Raw genomic sequence first — 24,393 nt, 5'->3', positions numbered from 1 at the left:
TTAAGGTATTGTGATCTGAAAATTGTTCTTTAATTTAGTAATGCTAATGAATCTTCCACTTCCTGTATTTTAAAAGCCAAAGAGCAAAAATGTTTTGGACTCTTTTGGCAGTTGCTAGAAAATTTATTGTAAAAAATTGGAAGTGAAGTCAGTTCCTGTATTCAATGAATTTTTAAATTTAACAGCAATACTATGTAAAACTGAAAAAGAAGTGATCCGAATAAGATTTATAAATCATACTGAGACTTTTAGTGGTTGGGAGAACCTTAAACTTTTGCTGTTGAAATACCAAGATTCTTAATGTGTTAATTATGTAAGATTACCTTGATGATTCAGTATATTCCTATCATTGTATAACAATATGTGAATTTGAATTTCTTCCTTTCTGTGCATATTTTGTAAATATGCTAAACTAATAAAAAAATTCTTAAAAAAAAGAAAGAGAAGAAGGTGATGGCTGTTTCCACTACATGCATTCATCCATTGTGCAATGGACTGAACTTGACCTAGAAATGGTCCAAATAGAAAGAGTACACAAGGTTCCATCCCTCAGAACTTGAGAGCTAAAATACCCAGCCAGTGTTAGTGAGGTTTGAAATATCTACACTAAAGCATATAATGCTGTCTACATTATGGGCCTCTGAAAAACTAGTTAAAATTGGTGACATAAGGGTCTTATGTGATCATGATTATTTATTGCATATCACACTCAAAATAGCAGCTTTTCAGTCTATAATTCACATCTATAGACAGTCACAATGGAAGTTTAGACTGCAGTACAGTGCTCAGCTTTAAGTCTATCTCCCCAGTGGCACAGCTTCCTTTATCTCACCAAAGAGGCACTTAGCAAACTTAAGCAGGCCATCTTTAAAATGACCCAAGCTGCAAATGCAGATGGAGTGTTGTCAGAAGGTACAGGATCCATCTCACAGGGAAACCAGGCAAAAAGGTTCTCAAATAATTTCCCTCTCTTTAGGTGAAAGGTACAAGAAAACTAACTTGAAAGACCAGTTCTATAGCCTGCCATCTTTAGAGACATGCCAATTCTGAAACATAAATCCACCTTATCAATATAATGGAATGGAAGTAAAAATATTATAGAGTATAACTGCTGTAAGTACAATCAGCCAAGTACTTCAGACTTAGAACTCTGATTTAGCTGTATTAGAATACTTTGAATTGATTTTCATTGCTTGGGTCTGTCTTTATGTTTAGTGACTGGTGTCCCAATACAGAGTTCATTCAAACTATATATAAATATATATATATATATATATATATATATATATATATATATATATATATATATATATATATATATATATATATCACTTGCAAGGCTGAACAACATAATTAATTTTGAGCACTTATTTTTAATTTGGTCTGACTAAAATGTTTCATGAGCTCGCTCTAATCAGATTGGCTACTTATCTGTTGTTGGGTGAGGGGGGTTGAACTGAGCAGGAACTTTGCAGAGATCCATTTTCTCACAATAAAATAGATAAATACATAAATAAGATCTTCCATTTCCTTTTCTTATTTTTTCTCACTAGCTCTGTGAGTAAATCCTCATCACAAAGAAGTTAATCAGAAGAAATATCTTCAAAGCAAGAACAAAGTTGATCCAATCCCTAATTTACATTATAGTGGATAATAACATGCATTGTTTTACCTGAACTGAATTTTTCCCTACAAATATCTTTAAGCTTTCAGAGCATTATTGAAGGGAGTGAAGCTAGAGAGGATGGAGAAGGGATGAGTAGACACTGGAGATTTACTTTATGATATTTTAATTGTGCATATTTTACCATAATGGTAATTTCACTATGTCTTTATAGGTATTAACAGCATTCTCATTATGTGAATGTATGACTATTGGTGCTTTAGGTATAACAGTGTAACAGGATTCACTTCTATGTTCATTGAATTGGTTTTGTTTTTATATGGAATTCATTCTGTTTGTGTCCATTTGTAGATTTATGCTTAAAACCTCAGTAGATAAGTCTGCAATTGATTCAGTTCAGTTCAGTGATGCCAATTGTGCCAGTACTTGCTTTTGCCACATGTCTGATAGCATTGTGCTTAAAGTAGTCCATAATGTCATAATGTGCACACATCTAACAAAAAGAGATGTTTCTGAAAACAGTAACAGTGAGTCACAGCATCTACAGTAACAGCAACAGCATCTGTTATATTCCTCTTCAGCAACAGCATCTGTTATATTCCTCTTCAGCCAGAATAACAAAAACAAATGTATCAAATGGCTCATTATAATGGCATGCTTACACTTTGATGAATATCAGTCTAAGTGACTTTTCTTTGATTCCTTTTAATCACAGTTTATTGAAACTGTATAGTTTTATTATATTAGCCACCTGTGAACATATTATGTACAAGCTAAAGTTATGAGGGACCAAATTCCCCACAAGGAATATGTAACCTGAAAAACAAGATCTTTTCTTTTGTATTTTAGGCATTTCTGAGTTATGCTACTTTATACAGAAAAATCAATGAAGTATAATCCATTTTTACAAAACTTGACCAAACATAAAGAAAGGCATTATAACATCTCATTCTTCTACTTGTTACTGAATGTGACACATAGTAGTGAAGAAGATTTAATCTGTTTGCTTTCACTTAACTATTGTTCACTGCACAAACCTATGAATCCCATCACAAAACTGTTCATCACCAATGCAGGTAGTAATTATACACTGAGCTGATACTCAGTTTTCATACATGAACACTTAATGTTGTTATTTATTACATTAAAATTAGGTTCAGTCAGTGTTAATTTTTAGTCCCATCTGTAGAGTAAGGTTTATTGGAAGACAAAAGATGACCAGATCAGTAGAAAACCTAGTCCATAATGCATTGCTTCAGATCATATTCACTGAACTGTGCCTCAGAAATGCATTGTGCATCTCCACTTCTGGCTGTACTAGTCTGAGCACAAACATCTTTTATAGTGAAGCAGCAGAACCATTTCCCCAAAACAACAAATGATTCATAGTCTTTCAAAGGACACCCAAGTTGGGCAAGTGAATGGACCTGCTACATATCCCAAGAACAAAGAAACCAAGAACTGTTCATCAACATATTCAAAGCATCTGCAGTAAGAAATCCTTTAACTCTTGAAAATAAGTTCTGCGTTTATTGTTCTTGAACATTGGTTATATTATACTCTCCATCGCTTTGCTCATCAAAATCTTAGGAAGCTTGCCAGCTGTGGAAGAAACTAGTACATTATTTAAGTGAGCATTTAATAGCATTTAAACCTTGCTAACTAAATTTCATAAATGTTCTTGTCATTTTTTTGTTTGTTTATTTGGTATAATGTGAAACTAAACATTTTTTTCTTTATACAGTTACAGAATAAGGGACAAACCTAGGCTTAAGGAAACATTTCATAACATGTTGAAGTCACTCCCGACTACTTATCACTCGGAAGCTAAACTCCAGTACCGTGAGCTGATTGACATTTATGGCACCCACTACATCCACAAAGTACAGTTGGGTGGGAGGGTGAAGGAGGTCACAGCCCTCAAGACTTGTAAACTCGCACTTGACAATATGAAAAATGATGAGGTAATGGACTGTTTGGGAGTTGAAGCAAGTGCAGCCATTGGGCCAGTTGAGATCTCATCTGGGTACAAAAGGTGTGAAAAACTCAAGACAAAAAAGCTACATGGTGAAAAATTTTCTGAAAAGTACAGAGAAAGAGTTTCTGATATCACAGGAGGAAGTGTCTCCACATCTGCTGATCTACTGTTTCCTACTGAAAATGCAAATAGAAAGTTTAATAAATGGATATCATCTCTTCCTAAGCAACCTGATATAATCTCCTATTCCCTGTCTCCCCTTAGTAAGCTTGCAAACTTTAATAAAAGAATAAAAGTCAATCTTAAAATTGCTATCACTGAGTACATTAAAGAGAAAGCTATTATACAGAAGTGCCCCAGATGTCCAAAAGGCTCAAAATACAGCACATCAGGTAAATGCAACTGTGAATGTGATGTTACTGCTGAAGTGTCCAACATGTGTTGCTCTAAAAATAAGGGCAGTGCAGAGTTCACTATGGTAATTGAAAAAGCAAATGATTTATATGGGGATGTTTGGGGAGAAACTGATGGGTATGTTGTAGTCGATTTCCGATCATTGGAAGTAACAACCCTGACAATAAATAACAATGATAATCCTGAATGGAACTACCCTATTGATTTTGGCCATGTCAACCTGCTTGATAAACCACAGGTGAAAGTAACAGTTTATGATTCTGATGGGCTTAAGAATGACAACCTTGGTGGATGCAGCAGACCTGTGGTGGCGACCCCAAGGCCTGTAACACATACATGCTATCTAAATCATGGAAAAATTATATTTCAGATGAATGTGAAATGTGGCCCAAATTTAGAAGGGCCTCGGTGTTCAGAATACAAACCTTATTCAAACCTGTATTCTTTAGGGTATCAGCTAAATGTCACTCGTTCTCACTCAACCATAAACTAAATTTTTCTAGGTGATACTGTGATTGTCACAAAAATTATATACTGCTTTAAAAATATATATTTTTACACCTCATTGAGGGGAAAGCAGAGTCTGCATTAAAATCATACCATGAAAGTGAAAAAAAGTGGAAAGAAACTCTGTGGCACAATTATATCTTTTTTGATGGCTATGAATTCTTGGTTGCTGCAAAAGATAAGTCTTTTGCTATTTAAACTTGCTCTGTCTAAGATTAAGAAGTCTTTTTAGAGTGTATTCCCCCTATCAACAAGCTACATTGTAACTCTTCTGTGGCTCTGTGAATCCAAGATTCTTTTCAAGGCAACAATGTTTACTTAAATTCCTCCTAAGGTAATAAATTTCAGTCTCCAGGTACTCTTTCTTGCTAATAATCTTTTATGCCATTCACATGTACCAGTATACAGTTAGCCAGGCCCCACGGTGTTAAGTCCAGAGTATACCATTTTGGGTATCTTGATACATTTGTGAATGTATCAAAGAGTAGTTTGCTTGCAGACTTATATTCATATCACTAGTAGAGGTTTAGCTCGCTTCTAAACAGATGTCAACATTCCAAATTGTAGTATAACATGGAACTCAATCACATTAATCATCACGTCCTTATATAACATACTAATCTTTAACTCTTCGCTAAAAACTTTCTTCAAAAATTTATGGCAATGCTCCATATGCACTCATGCTTCACTTCACAATCCAACCTTTTCTTTATTTCTCTTCCTCCTTCCTTCTCCTTTTCATCTCAGTCTGCTCTACCAGTAACATTTGGCATGTTCGCTTCTTTCTTTAAATTACACTTACGATTTACAATCTTTTTCCATACCCTTTCCCTACTAATCTAATTCTACTACCCTTCTACCCCACCACTGACTCTCCTCCACTCCTCTTACCTCATTTCCACCCTTTCCTTTCTAGAGTACATCTAACATTCTTAGCTTCACACATTCTAACTTCCTTGTCACTACTGTAAACTAATTATCTCTTTATATAAAATGTCTGCTTCTTTCATTTTTATTTATTTATTTTTGGTAAAATTACAGGCCTATGCAGAAAAGGGGGTTTTACCAAGTTGGACTTTCTCGGTCAACAAATGTCAGTAAATATATACAGAGGATTATGAGTAGGTTGATGATCTTAACTGCTTTATTATGTGTTTCAGACATGGATTCCAAGAAATTTGCCTCAAAAGCGAAGGTCAAAAAAGAATCTTGGCATCCATGTCGAGAAGACATAATTCAATATTACGCCTGGAGACCCGATCATAATTCTTTGTAGTTCATGGAGATTTATTTCTCCACATGCTACTACTTAGAACAAAAATGAAGAAAAATGCAAAGTGTTTTGCTGGCATTCATAGCTGGTAAAGCACTTAGCAAGTACTATCATATGGACAACAGTGCACATCGTAGGTATATTGTTAATTACAGGGTCAAATTATTAGACAAATTAGTTAACATAGCGGGACAGCTTTAAAAAAATCAACGGAGAAATGAAGATCTCTGTTGCTTTTTTTAAAGCTGTCTCACAATGTTAAACCCCTTTAACATAGCGAGACACTTTCTAAAAAGCAACGGAGATCTTGCATTCTCCGTTGCTGTAACAAAAAAAAAAAAAATGACTTATACTAATGGAAAAATTCCGGGAGACTGGACCTTTTTCCATTAGTATAAGTCTGATTTACAACATGCACTCTGACCAATCAGCGTGCATGTTTTGGAATATTAATGGGGGGTCTGCACATCATGCCATTAACATTCCACATACTATTGTATAATAATTTCACACATCATACCATTAACATTCCACATTGTATTGTATAATAATCCCACACATCATACTATTAGCACTCCACATAGTATTGTATAATAATTTCACATATCATACCATTAACATTCCACATTGTATTGTATAATAATCCCACACATCATACTATTAGCACTCCACATAGTATTGTATAATAATTACACATATCATATCATTAATATTCTGCAAAGTATTGTATAATAAATCCACACGTCGTACCATTAGTATTCCACATAGTATTATATAATAATTGCACACATCATACCATTAACATTCCACATTGTGCTGTATAATAATTCCACATATCATACTATTAACATTAAGCATTGTATTGTATAATAATTCCACACATCATACCATTAACATTCCACATTTTATTGTGTAATAATTCCACACATCATACCATTAGCAGCATACCATTCCATTCCTACCTGGTAGATAGAACAAGCTGATCCTGATTGTTTTGTCAGTAAGCACAGGACTGTTGCAGCTCGGCTGGTACCTTAATCACCTCCCCCAATTATACATATTTCCACCCTCCCCTCCTCCCCAATAGAATCGATATGTAGAAGCCCACTTTTGTGGCGCCATTTTTAAAAAACATAGTCTCTCCATCCTGGTTATCTCACTGTCCCTGCCGGTAAGCAAATGCTATTATTCTACCTCCAGGGATCTGCAAAATCACTGATTCCTTGTTGCATTTCTTAAACTGTTTTTAATTTCTTGTCAAACTGCTATAAATATTGCTTGATATACTTTGTAAAAACCTCAAGCGTCTTTGTAACTTGCAAACTACATTAACCAGTCGCACATATGGAAGTTAAACCGAGGTACATCAGACCAGGTTTTTAAGCTGACTAGCTATAGAAAGTGTATGAATGTGTGCTTTTACACCCAAGTATCTGTAACTTGTTAACTACATTAACCAGTCGCACATACAGACGCTAAACCGAGGTATGTCAGACCAGGTTTAGGCTGACTAGCCATATAAATCAGTAAAACGCCATATCTTGATGTAGTGCCAGATCTAACCTGAGCTGTCTCAGAACAATATTTGTTTAATAGTGCTGCTTCATTTATTCTGTAAGAAATGCTAAAGAGTATTTTCATTTGTAATATAATTAGCTGCTTCTCTTACTGTGTTAAACATGCTGTTGCCACTATATTCAGTTGTGTAAGGTTTGTCCTTTTTTCACGCTAGCATAGCATTTAAGCTAAATACCAAAAGGACTGATTGATTTCTCTGAATGACTAGGCTAAGACCTAGATAAGTGCAAGGCGGGGGATTTGATTGTGTTGTCAGAAATTTATCAGTAATATCCTGCATTTACTACTGTTTGACTGTTTGTTCTGATATTAAATGTAGAAAATGTATTGTTAAGCATAGACAACTCAGTAATGCCTGTTATATATCCGTTATGCTTGAATGGCCATCACTAGGAGTTAGTCTTTCCTGCTCTAACCCACAGTGCTCCAATTGACAGTAGGATAGCCCGGTTTTTAGAAAGGCTTAACTCACTCACTCAATACACTGTTCTAGTGGCGTAGCTATCTCCTAATGTAATTTCCTTTCTTATAGCTAGCAAGAGCCACTGTAAAGAAATAGGCATCTTCATGTTAAACTGAACCCGAATCCTGCAACCTCTCTTAATCTGAAAATAACACAAATCCTGCCTCCATTCTTCAAGGACACATATGCTCTAAGAAATTGAGAAGTGTAGGTTGCATACTGGATAAAGTTACTTTTTTTTACTGTACTGTTATATTTATGTAATTTTCACTACTGGCTAGCACAACCGCACAGACCAGTCATTCTACCTGCGCATAAAATCTCTCTTCAAGCTTTTATTAATCCACCACTGAGGCACACGCTTCCCCATTTTAGCCACTAGATGGCAGCAAAACCTAAGACATCCAACCTTCTGAATTGACTATTCATAAAATTTAAATTCTTATTCCTACAGAAATTCCTCAAGCACTACCCATTCTTACCCTAGTCCATACCTATAACAAGCCAGCACAAATTATAAGTCTGTTCCTAAAGTCTCTGTGTAATAAAGTCAATTTGGCAGCATTATCAGTTAAATGTTGAATATGAACTGACCTGCCTGGTAGATAGAACAAGCTGATCCTGACTGTTTTTTTTAGTAAGCACGGGACTCTTGTAGCTCAGCTGGTCCCAGCTCCATTCCCATCCACCCCCACATCAATTATTTTACACCTATACACCACAATCATCCCCGACCACACCCACCTCCTTCACACCACTCCATCCTATCAAAACAACACCTTTAGGGACTACTCTTCATCACCCCCCTAACCTACCCTTTCCCTATAACACCTATTACTAACCTACCTAAATTATATCATGATTCCACTATCAAAACACTCACAACCACAGCTCCTACTATATACCATATGTATCTCTATCCTACTATTGCTAACCTCCATAACCAGCTATCAAACGCAACTTAACTACACCCTCATCATCCCAAAGCAATTTATATCCCTTAACAATCCAAACCCCAAGCCTTATAATCAACTATCCCCATACCTCTACCAAACCTCCCTTATTCACTTCCTAGCACACAAAATACACCCAACACACAGGCAGTCCCACACTACTTTAAAGCACATAAAAACCTTCAATAAACTAATCAGACTTTATTTACACCTAAAAACAAAGTTCATACACTGTGGTGACATATATCCCAACCCAGGCCCACTAAATCCAGACACACCACAGAGTCAAAAACTCACTCCTGATTATAAATCTAAATGTTAGAAGTATCCTGAACAAAGTCCATGACCTCCATGCCTTACTCTCCTTTTATTATCCAGATATTGTCATACTGTCTGAGACCAGGCTTAAACCAGAAATCCATGATAATGAAATTACAGCACCAAGTTACAATATAATTCATAGTGACAGGTTAAGAAAAAGGTGTGGAGGGGTAGCCATATTTTACAAAAATCACCTCATCCTAGAAAAACTAGACATCACAACCCCAGACCTAGAAAACGTTGAACTCACCCTCACTAAACTAAAATTTAACCCAAGTGAATATATCAGTATTATAGGGTGCTATATCCCTCCAGGCAACAACAAACAGTAAATAACCAAGACAATATCCCCACACAGTTCACAAAATCCTTTACAGAAGCTACTCAAGCCCTTGCAAACAACCAACCTAGCTCCAACAACCCCACTTCAACAAAAACACCCTCTCCACCAGAAACAATAATCAATGGCTTCAACTTCAGCTTCAATCTAGTACCTACCAAGCAGGATTGCCAGATGTCCCTATTTTGGCGGGACTGTCCCGAGATCAGCAGCCTGATTCCGAGTCCCGCCCTGCCAGTTTAAATCCCGGGCAGCCTCTGCTTTGTTTTTTTTTTTTTTTGATTGGCCCGTATACCGGCATACAGGCCAATCAAAAATCGCTAAACACAGAGCTTCTTGTGTTCAATGTGGAAGTTCCGCATTAAACGAAGCTCCGTGTTTAGAGATTTTTGATTGGCCGTATGCCGGTATACGGGCCAATCAAAACATTGCAAAACAGAGCTACTTCTGTTTAATGCAATCTAGACATTAGGCCAATCAAGTAAAAAATAAACACAGAGTTACTTCTGTTTAATTGCATTAAAGACATGGAAGACCTTTTTTTTTTTTTTTTTAGTCTTTAGTCTTACTTTGTCCCTACCTGGCCAGTCGGAAATCTGGCAACCCTGCTACCAAGACATACAAAAACTACTCCTAAATCTCAAACCGACCACCCTAGCTGTCGATAAATTACCCACAGAATACCTTCAACTAGCCACAGAAGCTATAGCTTATCCTGTCTCCATCCTAATGAACAGATCCATCTCCGAGTGTAAAGTACCCCAGCTTTGGAAAATATCTCATATAATTCCACTTCACAAAGGGGGTGGCTCTCTGGAACTCAATAACTATCACCCTATAGCTATACTACCCCCCTTATCAAAGCTTCTCTAGAGAGTAGTACACATGCAATTGATGAAGTACCTCCTAGAAAACAAACTGCTATCCATACAGCAACACTGCTTTAGACCCTTCCACAGCTCACTACTGCACTTACATCATTTACTAACACCATCAATAATCACAGAAATAACGGACTGCCTGTATCTGCTACATTCTTAGATTTATCCAAACTATTATTGCAAATTATGCAAAACTCCTTCACTCACTGTCCACCCTAAACATTAGTTTCTTTGCTATTTCATGGTTTATGAGCTATCCAGATGGTAGGCAGCAAGCTGTAAAATGGCAAAACCAACTCTCTCCCTTATCGCCTGTCTTCCCAGGGATTCCCTAAGGCTTCATCCTGAGTCCATTGCTCTTCACCCTATTTACTAATCAACTCCCGTTCAACATTCCCAAAGCCTCGATAGTGCAATATGCAGATGATACCACCATAATATGCACAGCCAACACACTAGACCTCCTCCTCTCCCAAACACAAGAATGCTTTTTCTTAGCCGAAACTTGGATCACCAATCAAAACCTCATTCTTAACCTAGGTAAAACAAAATTACTCCTCTTTATCTCCCGCAGATCCCTATCCCCCTCAGATAGCTTTATAATCTCCTCGAATACAATACCACCATTACCCCTAATAATCATACCAAACTGCTAGACTTGGAAATTGACAATCACCTTAGATTTGACCTACACATTTCCCTAATCATGAAAAAAGTTCATAAAAAACTTGGTCTACTCTATCGAAACAAACAATTTCTCTCCAACCACTCCAAATTAACAATAGCCAGGACACACCTATTATCCATCTTACTCTATGCCTCCACTGTGCTTACCAATCTCTGCAAAACTAACCTAAACAAACTTGACAGCTGTTATAATAAGATAGCTAGATTTGCTACAGGTTCATCCTTTACAACACATCGCTGTGAATGTCTTAAAAAACTCAGTTGGTTAGAACTTCCACTAGCACTTCAATTCAATCAACTATCACTTGCACACAAATTATTACATCCACTCAGGCAATACCCCAGCTCTACAACAACTACTTCAACCCTACACCACTACCAGAACCTTAAGATCTAGCACCCAAAACCTCCTTAAGGTTACCAAATTTAACAATGAGGCAAGAAAATCTGTCTACAGGCACTATACTTCTAAAATCTGGAACTACCTTCCTGCCCATATAACAGGCAACAACTCCTCAACCCAATTCAAGAAACTACTTAAAATTCACTTCATGAGTAACAGACTATGCTCCTGTATCACCCCTGGCTAGTACTTCAGTAATTTGCTATTATCAACCAGATTCATAGTTTAGCTACAGACCTATAATGTCCATAAATTCAGATGTATTGCCTTAACTTAAAACAGTAGGACTTATTCTACATCCAGCTTCTCTGGAGGTGAAAAGAATGCATCTCATGAATGTTGTCCAATTACTCTCTTCCATTTTGCTCTACTATGTCTCAAAGTAAGTACCATATGATTGTCATATACTAATATTTGTGTAGCCTGCCTTTTACTAACATTTAATGCATTGTCTGTTAACTATAAAAATGTTATCTCTTGGAGCTTTTCTCCCCAGGCCTCCGCTGAAAATGGACTTACATTCAGTTGGACTCTCCTGGTTAACAAATGTAAAATAAATAAATAAAAAGTCCACATAGTATTATAGCAATAACCCATGTCTGGGTGTGGGCAATGATGGATTTACCCATGGTTGGCATTGTTTGGTCATGAGGGGTTATTATACAAGGACATTATTTAAGAAAAAAGTTACTTACTTTCTTAAATAATGCCGTTGTGTAAGGGTGGTGTGCTGATCTTACATGTTTTTCACTGGTATCCTGATGCTTTCTTGATGCACTGCGCATGTGTATAAGACTTTCTTTCCCATGTTTATGTAGTACATCAGTGCTGTGTACAGAAAGCAACGGAGAAAGGAAGATCTCCATTGCTCCTTTATTTTTTTAAATAAAGTTTGAAATTCGGACACTTAAGAGGTATGAGAGAGATAGGATGGAGAAAATACAAGGAAAATCAGGTATATTTCTTTAGTTTTGAATAATGTAACTGCTTTCCCAGTATTTTCTTCATGCTGTCTCTCTCGTACCTCCGAACTGCCCAGATTTCTAATTTTATAACCACACTGCTATCTCCAGAGTCAGACTGCGAAGGTGATAACGGCCATAAAAACGAATTGACATGCGAGTTCTGATGAACTTCCTGAGTAGCTCAGATGAAAGCACTTAACTAGTGTATTTGGTCTCTTGTGGTTCTGTATTGAAGTTCAAGTTTTAATTATTATAACTTGCAAAAAGAAAAATCCGTGGTATCCACTGAAGTCTCAGAAAACCTAGTATGCAACCTATACTGGGACAAAAACAAACAAAGAAGGAACTTCACAGTGTGGAGGGTGTGAAGTTCACTCCTTGAAATATGTTATGTACCTAGTTCACTGATACAAATCCCATCCTCTCATACTTCATGCAGTATGTTACTTGCTCTTATATCTGTAATATTTTCATAAAATATTTTATAGTCAGTATAGTGACACAGTGGATAGAGTTGTTGACTCACAGCAAGAGGTTCCCTGGTGTGATTTGCAGCTGGGGTGCCTTCTCTGCAAAGTTTGCATGTCACACCACACACACACACACACACACACACACACACACACACACACACACACACACTCTCTCTCTCTCACACACACACACACACACACACACACACACACACACACACACACACACACACACACACACACACACACACACACACACACTCTCTCTCTCTCTCACACACACACACACAGACACACACACACACACACACACACACACACACACACACTCTCTCACACACACACACACACACACACACACACACACACACACACACACACACACACACACACTCTCTCTCTCACACACACACACACACACACACACACACACACACACACACACACACACACACACACACACACACACCAACAACATACCTCTTACCTGTCCCTTTGTGCACACAGTGTCCCTGATGTAGCTTCTTGTTTTTGGCCCTGCCAAGTAATGCCTCTTTACAAAACTCTTTTGTAAAGCTTCAGTCAAGTGGGCTCCATGGGTCTATAATATAGTATCACTGCATACGGTCAACATATCATTTTTACCTAGAAAAGGTTACAGCCATCCTAGCAATCTGCCATTCCTTATATCTTTGTTTCAGAATCTGTGAAACTCTAAAAGATGGCCACCACTATCATTTTGGCACTTCTGTGACACACATGTCCATATAATGCAGCCATAAAAGGTAAAGCAAGGCACAATCCATACAGGAATTAAGCTGCATAATCACCCAATCAGTGCAGATTAAAGACAAATCTGGACTGGGTTAATTAACTGTATTTCTCTGTGTTTGTCAAATTGTACAGCATTTTCCCTTTTTACTGTATTTAATTGGATCCCCCAAATAACCAAAAATACATCCCAAGCAATTTGTCCTCCATATCATGGTGCAATAAATATACACTGCTGACATATACTACGTTATCAAAAATATGGAACGTAACATACACACCATCTTACAGGAGGATAAACAAAAGATTTTCCACTTCCCAATTATTCACTGCAGCTCTGCAGATAAGTGTTCTCACTGTTCTCGAACAACTCCCTCTTCCCCAGATGAAATGCCTAATATTTCACCTTCGTTGTACTACAAAGTAAATCCAAGTAAACTTAATCTTCCCAAGACCATAACAATTTTCGAAATTTAAATGAAAGCCAGCCCACAGCACTTCACTGACCTGTCATAAAGCTAGCAGAAGACAAGATGTATGTTTAACAAACAAAACTAAATAATAGCATAGCTCATAAACAAAGATGAATTCATTGTGGTAACCATTTGAAATATCAGGACCCGCTACAGCAAGTCCTGAAAAGTGGAGACTGAATAGCCAAAAGATCAGACATACATATATTAAGCCCAAGATGCCATTTCTCTGGATAATCTCTTTCATACAAGGTATGGAGATCTCAGAGTTGGTATATATAAGTTCCAATAGCTTGTCACCCCTGCAAAAAGAACTTTAAAGGAGAAGAGAGATTTTCAGGATGCACTCTTCTCCTGTGTTTTTGGTCTTTTTTCCTGCTTGTCAGCATTTGACATTTTGAGTGCTGACATTTCAATGGGGAGTCAATAGGGTTCAAGTGACAATTCTGTCCTTGCAGATAACATAGTCTTCACTAATTTTAATATCAAACTATTCAGTACTAAACTGAATAATTTGTTTGTGTCTTTCGGCTTTTCCTGGTTAGGGGGTCGCCACAGTGGAACTCTGGTCCGCTAATGATTGGTAGTTGATTTTTACGTGCCGGGTTACCAGCTTTGACGCACAACCTTCAAGAAGGTACGCCCATTCACACATGTCTCCACGCAGAAGATGCTTTAGCTGAGAATTGAACCGGATAGCGTCTTACTGTGAGGTGACAATGCTACCGCAGCACCACCACCGGATAATAATGGACTTAAAGAATAACCCTATTTTACTGCAAGCTTGATTCTTCTGTGTTACCTACAATGCAGCATAAATGTTCTAAAATGAGTGCATTACCTTAACTGGAAAACTATACACTATTAATAACTTCCAAATGCTATCATGTTATGAAGTGTCAAAAGATTTCAATATGATACATACCGTCACTTGGCTTCCAATAGTATGTGACCTAATTCCTCTAAATTACTTTTATTTTAAAGAAAAAACAGCATATCTTAAATAATACATCCCCATTTTCTATATACCCCGTCTCTTAACAATGTCAGAACAAGCTTCATAAGCATCTCTAATAAGTCCCCTGTAAGTTCCTTGCAGTCTGTATTACACATCACTAATGCCCCCCCCCCCCCCCTTGTCATCAGCTAATGCTTGTCCTTCTTTTTTTATTTCAAAATAAGTTTGATCAACCCTCGGCATACCTGTGCAAGTATTGACCTAAAGTTCCACCATTCTTTTAAAAACTTTGGAAAGCAATTATTCTCAGCAATTATAAACCCATGAGAAAATAGGTAACTAAGACTATATTCCCTTGGTATCGTATCTCCCAAACAATCTTATATAACCTTCGATAGTTAATTCATATTGAATACTTTAGTCAGGATATATGTGGTCAATATGTTCACATCGTATCCTATCATACCAGATACATGTTTCTGTAAAATATGACACTGACCATCATGTTGCCCTATTTATTATGGATAACTACACTATTCTGAAATATAAAGATCTATACTTCTCTTATATGCCAATCATCATACTATCCAAATAGAGTAAAATCATCAGCAAATAATCTCAATCTTTCTCTCTTTTCACCACTTTCAAACTATTACAATATCTATTCAACCTCTTCAATACCCTCCCAACCTTAAGCATCTCTGCATCCCTTTAAATTCTTGCCCATATGAAAATCCACTGTCGCGTTCCCAGTGTCATTTTGAGACAAATGCTTACTGAGCAAGATACAGTTTGCTTCAGTTTTACAACCCCCCCCCCACTAATAAATGAAACACATGAAATGCCTAAACACTTTGTGTACATTAACATTATTTTAAATGTTCTTACATCTGCATTCTCTGTTTACTTTAGTGTTAAGTCATAAATAAAATTCCTTCATTATAATAATGGATAGATTAATATGTGACAATACCAAACATATCTGTACATTATTTCAGTTTTTGTTTATAATTAGAACTGATTTTACAAAATCATATTCATTCTAAAGGTCAGACCTCTCAGATGTTTTTATTTTAGTATAACATTATTATTTTACCCCTGCATAGGATATCTATATTTTAGGGTGCATTTCTCTATTGTCAAGCTTAATTTACCTCTTCATACAATTTTCTGACTCTCCATCAAATGTGATTTTCGAAGGTATCTAGTACATAGAAAATCCCACAAAATGGCCAACAATGGCAATAATAATTTAAAGAAAGGGGGCACAAATCTAATATCTCCCTTTTTCTTAAGAAAAAATAAATGCCCTTAAATAACCTTGTGTGATAGAATTTTGCAATACAGTTCATTAAATTATACAGATTACACATTCTCTCTTTGATAATCGGCTTATGTTTTTCCATCATTTTTTGTCACTCTGTATTTTCTAAGTATGTATTTCTGAAGAGTAACCCACATTCCTCCTGGAAGCAGGAAGAGTTATGTTCTATTTGGTATTCAAACATTATGCCAATTAGATGTCTAGTTTTTTAGCTGTATGTTCCTACTTTTCAAGGGAATTTGATCCTATTTTTCAGTGTCTGCAGGTTGAGAGGTATGCCAAGGATATGAGTTTTTTGTAGAACGCAAACTATGAAACATTCGGCCAGCAATTCAAGAGATTTAAATACTATGTCAAAGAATGGCTTCTGACCGAACTGGATTAAGAAATGTATATGTTCTACAGAAAATCCCATAGGTCTGCCCAAAGAATCCCAAACAAAGTACTGGTCCATGAGTTTGTACGTTTTAGAAACAATATAGACCAGCAGCCATTTTGCAGTAATATGCTGCTCTCCATATTCTGTTCTACTTCCACGCTTACTGCCACATAATTTCTAAGAGGTTTCACAACTATCTTTCATAAATACATACCTGTACTGTCACCATATACCTCACTAGTTATTCCATGGATCTCAACTTCCTCTGAGCCACCAGCAAAATTGTCCAACAAGCCACAACATTCTATGGCTCTACCCACGACAATGCTTACAAGGCAGAGAGTTGTTCCCGATCCAAAGTTGTTGCAAAAGGCAATCTATCAGCATAAAATACTTTTCTGCACTCCCACCACTTGAACAATATCTGCATTGTCTTATGAAACCTCAGCCATGCTCTCTGTCTCTGCCATCACAGCATCCATCATATCAATACTGCAGCTCCTTCTACAGAAAGAGTAGGGGAATTGCCATGATGCTCTGGCCATATTCTTATTGCAATTCCTGTTTACATTATATTAACCTACCTTTAATTTCTCTACAAACTCACTAAAACTTCTCTAAATATTATTTCACTGTCATATAATTTGTATCTATTCTTAACCAATGTTTTCATATTATGCCTAATTTTGTATAATTATTTTAAACTGTGGCTGTTTTTTTTTTGTATTATTTTTTAAAGATTGTAAAATCATTGTTCTTAAAATGTTTTGCAATACTTTGGAGTTTTTCTCCATGGGTCTCTGCTGAAAATGGGTTCCTAACCAGTCAGACTTTCCCGTTAATCAAATGTCAATAAATAAATAAATATGAATACCTCTGACATAATAAAAAGGAATAAAGCATGGTATATCTGCCTATGTTCAATGCCTTCAAACATAAATTATAAAAAAAAAGAATGAAAGTTGACCGAAAACACCTAAATTGCTTTGGTGAATTTAATATGGCATTTTCCTTTTCCCTGACAATTACTATTTTATCCCAAGGGCCTCTGAATGCTCTCTACAACTGTAAATGTTTACAATATATATGGCTGAACTGTCATCTGCAAAGGAAATACAATTCTTTACCCATGTAATTCACGGCTAAAATATTCTGCAAATTTAAACAAGTGTCTACGAATCATGTTGGAACTTTTGATTAATGTAAGCTATGAGTCATCGTACAGTGCCTTCATGAATTTGGATAAAAATCGTGTTATTTGATTGCTTTAAGTTAAAAATAAGCTGTGCTATTCCCATTTGCTTAAGAGCAGCTGGCATACTATATGTAGTTTCATTTATGTCATTCTTAGTGATAATGCATTACCTGAAAATAAAATGAATTTTAATTCTTATAACATAAGAAAAATGAAGAAAGGTAGAGAACTGCTGATGACAGCCTATTGCATTATTTTCTGATAGTGTCACTTGCATTATCAGACTAGGGACATCCAAGTGTACAAGATGTAGCATGTTGTCATAGCAACTGATGTTAAAGCATGTAAACAAATACTTCACCAAACTATGAAGGCTTGTTCCAAGCATCACACACTATTAGTATCTTGTGGAAAGGCTAAATAAAATATATGAGACTTAAATGAATATGAAATTCTTAAAACTAACATTTATCTGTTGTGTTTAATGATATTAGTGTTTAAAAAGCAATTTATGCTGTGTACAATTTTACATAAGAAATGCTAAAGTCTATCAACTGCTTATAAATTTAATAAACACTGTAAACAAACAGGACAAGTGAGGACTGAATTACTTCATGCCACAAAGATCACTCCTGTGAGAAATTGCACAAGTTCCAATAGACAATATCATAGTGATATTTTGCTTTAAGTGACAGAGGTTAATATATCTTGTCTTCGCATTAATGAGGAAGTTACTCATACTTAAGCCCTTGTGAATACATTAGACACAGCTTTTACAGACATTCATATTCAAAGTAAGTAGTCAGTCATGGCCAGTTACCCATTAACTGAATAATAAGTACTGAAAGTGAACATACAAAAAGAATCTGCTGCATACCTCAAGGACATACTAAGGCACAAGGTCAGAGAGTTAGTTTCTATGAGAAAGGGAAATCTTTTAATGGGTATCCTGGAACATTTATTACATTTACAGCAGAGTTCTAAGTTTTTGGAAATGGAAAAGAGGTCTGAAAATGTGTGTGTGTGTGTGTGTGCGTGTGTGTGTGTGTGTGTGTGTGTGTGTGTGTGTGTGTGTGTGTGCGTGTGTGTGTGTGCGTGTGTGTGTGTGTGTTTGCATTCTTTGTAGACAGACAAGTGGATAAATGTAACCTAAAACAATGTAACATCTTTTACTCATAGGTTCATAGGTTCATAGAAAGTTACTAGCCTAACAGCCCTGGAGCCCTTACAAGCCTAGCCATATATATCCCGAGCTGCTCCAATTGTTATTGATTAGGTGAGTGAAGTTTGTAGAGGTAAGGGTCTATGGTAGTTAATACAGACTTCCTCTATCCAGGAGGGACATGGACGACACCGCAGGAGTGAATTTGTGGTCACCCATCCATTGATCTAGGTTACGTTTGAAGAGGATGAAGGAGGAGCTCTGTTTCACATGAACTGGAAGCTTGTTCGATAGAAGTATCAGTCTCTGTGAGATGTATTCATCTCTCCAGCATTACCTAGAATTTTAGTTTTCCCTTTTTCTTAGATTCATGATTTCATAAGGTCAATGGTAATAATTAGGAAAGCTGCCTTAATGCACCATTCTAAGCCTAGGCAAAGTTCCTCCCAATGGTGAGAATCAAACATTGTACCTTGTACCTGTGAGTCAAACACCTTAAATGTTATACTAGCCCCCCCATTGAAACTAATGCATTTTGTATGATTGTTTAGAAGAATGAATCAAATATATTTAATAGGACAAAACTGAAGGCAAAGATATAGGATCAGATAGTTGGCCAAAGGTACTGCATATACAAATGAAATGTAAGGAGGAAATAAGGGTCTCTAAGGAAGAGAAGTATAAGGAGGGGAAGTGATAAAAAATCATGGCCTGGACAGCAGGTGTCAGGCTCAACCAATGCACTATATATTGGTAGTCCTTGCAGTAGATGTGCAAACTTGTTCTTGGGGAGGGAACTGCAGGCCTCTGCAGTAATGCAGATCACATGCCCCCTTCCCTTCCAATGTTGGGGTTAGGACCACTAGAAGCATCCTTGCTGTTAAGATGCTGGCAAAAGCACAAAAACAAGCTAAATGGGGGTTCCCCTGGATGGTTGTCATCACAGTACCTCTGACAAGATCCCTAGTATGAGGGGGAATAAATGGGTTTGAGTCCATTTGGGGGGAGGCTTGATGGTCAGCAGGCACATAGGGCAAAAATGATATTAGAAAAGAAATAAGAGGTATGGAGAGTGAAGAAATCAATAAGGCAAAAGAAGAAAAAAGGCAGAAAAATCTCTGATAAACCAAACCTAAAGAAATAGGTGCCACACTGAGAGTTATTGACATACAGTACTTAGCTCAGTTACCTTGGGTTGGGAATAAAAATTCCATTAAAAGTGGTAAAATAATGGACTGTTATCCCCCAAAAATAGGATCAGAAAGAGAAGAAGCACACAATTAATCCTGGAAATAAACTCAGTAAAGGTACAATAAACAAATAACTTCTGACACACACACACACACACACACACACACACACATATATATATATATATCACATGGGGTCAGGGTGTCACTTCAATACACACATATGTATCACATGGGGCCAGTGTGTCACTTCAACTCTGACAATCATCTAGAGCCAAGGTTTACACCACCAGGTGGCTAGCCCTGCCACAGTAGTTCATGCACACCACACACTCAAACCTATGGCCAATTTAGAATGTCTAATCCACCTACTGTATGCTTTTGGAATGTGGGAAGAAACCAGAACACCTGGAGGAAACCCATGCAAACACAGAGAGGACATGCAGACTCAACACAGAAGGCACTTCAGCCAAGAATCAAACCGGGGAACCTCTTGCTGTGAGGTGACAACACTATCCACTGCACCACTATATATGGAGTCACGTTATAATCTCAAAATACTGAAATATCGAAAGCTTCCTCTTTGGAACACAAAACTTGGTGAATGTAGTGAACCAGTCATCAATACTAAAGACTGGCAAGAGTTCATCTGTTACCTAAATAAAGGGAAAGTTATTCTTAAATATAAATTAGAATGTGGCCCCTACTTAGGGGGACTTCACTGTGACCAGTATCATGCAACTCCAGTATAGTGTGCTGTAGGGGGACCTCTCCTCATGACAGCCACAGTTCATAAGAGAAGTTCCCAGCACAGGCATAGAAACCCTTGCTGCTACATCAGTAATACATCTTTTAATCTGATAATTATTACAGTTTAACAAGCTGAATCAAATTGTTTAAAGATACAAGCTGTAATTTTCTTTTAAGTCCAAGAATCCCTTGCAGCTGAAATCAGAGTAAAGTTGTGTTGTAGTAGAAATATTTAATGCTCTGCAGTGCATACTGGAGTTTTTGTTGTTGTTGTTAATTAAAATTTAAATATGTGCTTCTAGTGACTTCCTTGGAATACATAAAATTAATAAAGATTATTCTTCTGTGTGAAAAAATACCAAGATTAAAAATACATGACTTGAGCTGCTGCATAAGCTATTAGACAATGGTATGTTGAAATCTTCTAATCTTACAATCAAAGCATGATACTTGACCACAGAAATAATTTCTTTAATAACTCCAGAGGTAAAAAAATATTTATAAATTAAGCAATACATTGGACTTTAAGAAAAAGTCCATTGGTTCATGATGTCAAGTATGTAGAACTTAACCACTTCTTCAGTAAAACAACTTGAGTATTTCTTCAGGGCACCATAAGTTGTAAGTACATATCCCAATAACCATCAGTCTGCCATGGTTAACTAACATTACAAGTGAGTGAAATCCCAACTACCATGGCCTAATGTTGATTGTAGCTTAAGGGATGATGAAGATTTTGCTCACAGAGATCTAATACAAGCAGGCGACTGACCATAGTCATGAATATGTGTGTGTGTGTGTGTGTGTGTGTGTGTGTGTGTGTGTGTGTGTGTGTGTGTGTGTGTGTGTGTGTGTGTGTGTGTGTGTGTGTGTGTGTGTGTGTGTGTGTGTGTGTGTGTGTGTGTGTGTGTGTGTGTGCACACACACACACACACACACACACACACACACACACACACACACACACACACACACACACACACACACACACAAGTAAATGAATGTATACACATTTTCCATTTGTATTGATATATAAACTCAAACTGTGCACTGCTAATTTCAAAATGTTCCACTAGCTTCATTCAACAACTTCTGATTAACTCAATCATATTGACAATTGTGTTTCCTGGATCATACCTCCATCACTAATTGTTTTGGCTACCTTGAAAGGCAGACAAAACATTACTTTTTTTTTTTTTTGGTTTAAGTTAATTGTGGTACCAAACCTGTGATCTCTGGTATTGTGGTTAAGCAATTTAAATGTGAGAAATAGCACAGTTGTGTACATTAACTTACCATAACAGTACATGTTCCAATACATCAGTAGTCGTAGCTATATGGGATGTATCCTGCCAAGGATATCAGACTTCCAGAGAGTCTACAAAAGATTTGGGCTTCTTCCTCGTATACTGTGTGTCTGACCTGTGAGTATAGGTTGTGCAATAGGGATGTATGGTCAGGTCACATTATTTCCCTCCTGAGAAATCTGTATGCAAAACAAGAACCATCAGTTAGAATATAATGCGGAAAAACTGACTGGTTCACGACTGGAAGATGAGTACAATAAAGTTGTATATTATCACCTCACTTATTCAATTTATACCTTGAATATAGCATGTGGAATGCTGGGTAAAATGAATAAGATGTTGGAATCAATATTGCTGTGAGAAATATTTACCACCTTAGGTATGTAGACGATGGCACTTTGATGGCTGAAAGAAAATAAGAGTTGAACGGTCTGTTGAAGGTGGACATAGAAAGTGCAAAAGTTTGCTCAACATAAAAAAACTTAAAAATTATGTCATATAGTCTTATCAGTTTTTCAGAAATTGATAGAAGAAGTAGAGGCTGTGACACATTTCATTTTTCTGGCCTCAAACATCTCTCCAGATGGCAACTGGAGCAACTGCTTGATCTTTGGAAAGAAAGCTATAGCATACATGGATAATCTTTTAAAGAGCAAAGAGCACATTGTCAATACAAGTCCATATAGTCAATATTGTGTTTTTCCCAGTAATAACATATGGCTGTGAGAATTGGACTATAAGTAAGGTTACATACCAGAAAATTGATGCTTTGGGACTGTAGTGTTGAAAAAAATCTTTTGAAAATTCCTTAGACTGTAGAATCAATTCACCAATACTTAAGGAAATAAACCTAGACTGTTCACTGGAAAGCCTGATAGTAAAACTAAAACTCAGAGATGAAGTGCCTGTGATGGGTGGCAGAATGCACACTGTGGGACAGATGAAGGATTGTTGACATAACTGCAGAAGCCAAAGTAGCTCCAACTGCAGTAAGATCAAAGAGAACGGATTATAGTCATTTGGGCATATGTGCAGAAAAGCAGAAGACAATGTGGTGAAGAAGATCTGGGATCCTTTACCTGTTCAGGGTTGGGAGGGTGGCCTAATGGTCAAGGTGTTTGCCTTACATACACAAGGTGCAGCGTTTGAATCTCACAGGGGATAACTGGCTAGGCTTAAAATGGCTCAAAAGGGCAGTTAGCCTAGTACTAACCTATGAACCTTAAAATATTTTTCTCACTTATAAATAATCTTTCACTAAGCTCAGGGCAATTGACCTGCAGCCTGCTAGCATCAGGAGGGTGACTCATCGTTATCGGAGTGCTGGCAGGTGTTAATTTGCTAAAGAGCTCAATCAGCATCCTTTAAAAGATAGAGCTGACATTTGACAATGTGCTGCCCTATGTAAACTTATAAGGATTACCAGCCAACCCCTCATGATAAATTAGTTATTATAGTATTTAAATGCCTACCATAAGAAAGTATGTCTTGACATCCAGCTACCACAATGGATGTCACTCTGTACAGAGAGTTAATCTGCTTATCATTTCCTCTTTGCCAGCATGGGAGCTCGGGAAGGTTGCACTCTAACTTCCTACACCAGAATAGAGACTACATCACAGCAAGAGAATTTACAAACACAGCACACAACTGCACACCAAAACAAAAAAGGAGGTACTATAATCTATGGCTGTGAATGAATGAATAAATGAATGAATGAATGTGATTCACATGTACTGGTGTTTGCAATGTCCCATTCCCTATTCAGAAATGTATGAATCCTGCAGACGTTCAGTAGTAGTAGAGTTCCATGAACATGACTGCATATAAACTCACCAAAGCACAAATGCACACAGTAATGCAAGATAAAAATACATGGATCATAAGCCTGCACACAGTGCATAGGTTACATATTCGTTTCAGCATCGACAGATATTTTTTCAACCTGTTCTGCAGCATTGCCCTATTACAATGCACAGCTTACTAGAAAAACTGTCACTGGCACAGGTAAGGTCCCCACTGCA

At 36.9% G+C, this 24,393-nt stretch overlaps 1 protein-coding gene across 1 annotated transcript in view; it reads left to right on the top strand.

Annotated features, from left to right (window-relative positions):
• The window catches only part of LOC122814343 (perforin-1-like), a 232,251-nt gene that overhangs the window by 51,561 nt on the left and 156,297 nt on the right, over window positions 1-24,393 (top strand). The window contains exon 2 of the mRNA XM_044086928.1: window positions 3,369-4,454. Within this exon, the coding sequence (XP_043942863.1) occupies window positions 3,369-4,454 (1,086 nt within the window). The remainder of the gene's footprint in view (window positions 1-3,368; window positions 4,455-24,393) is intronic.

Source organism: Protopterus annectens, chromosome 10.part0 (genome assembly GCF_019279795.1).
Source record: "Protopterus annectens isolate FY-2018-M chromosome 10.part0, PAN1.0, whole genome shotgun sequence".
Lineage (NCBI taxonomy): Eukaryota > Metazoa > Chordata > Ceratodontiformes > Protopteridae > Protopterus > Protopterus annectens.
Note: the sequence above shows the minus strand (reverse complement) of the source record. Positions and strands in the feature narration are given on the sequence as shown.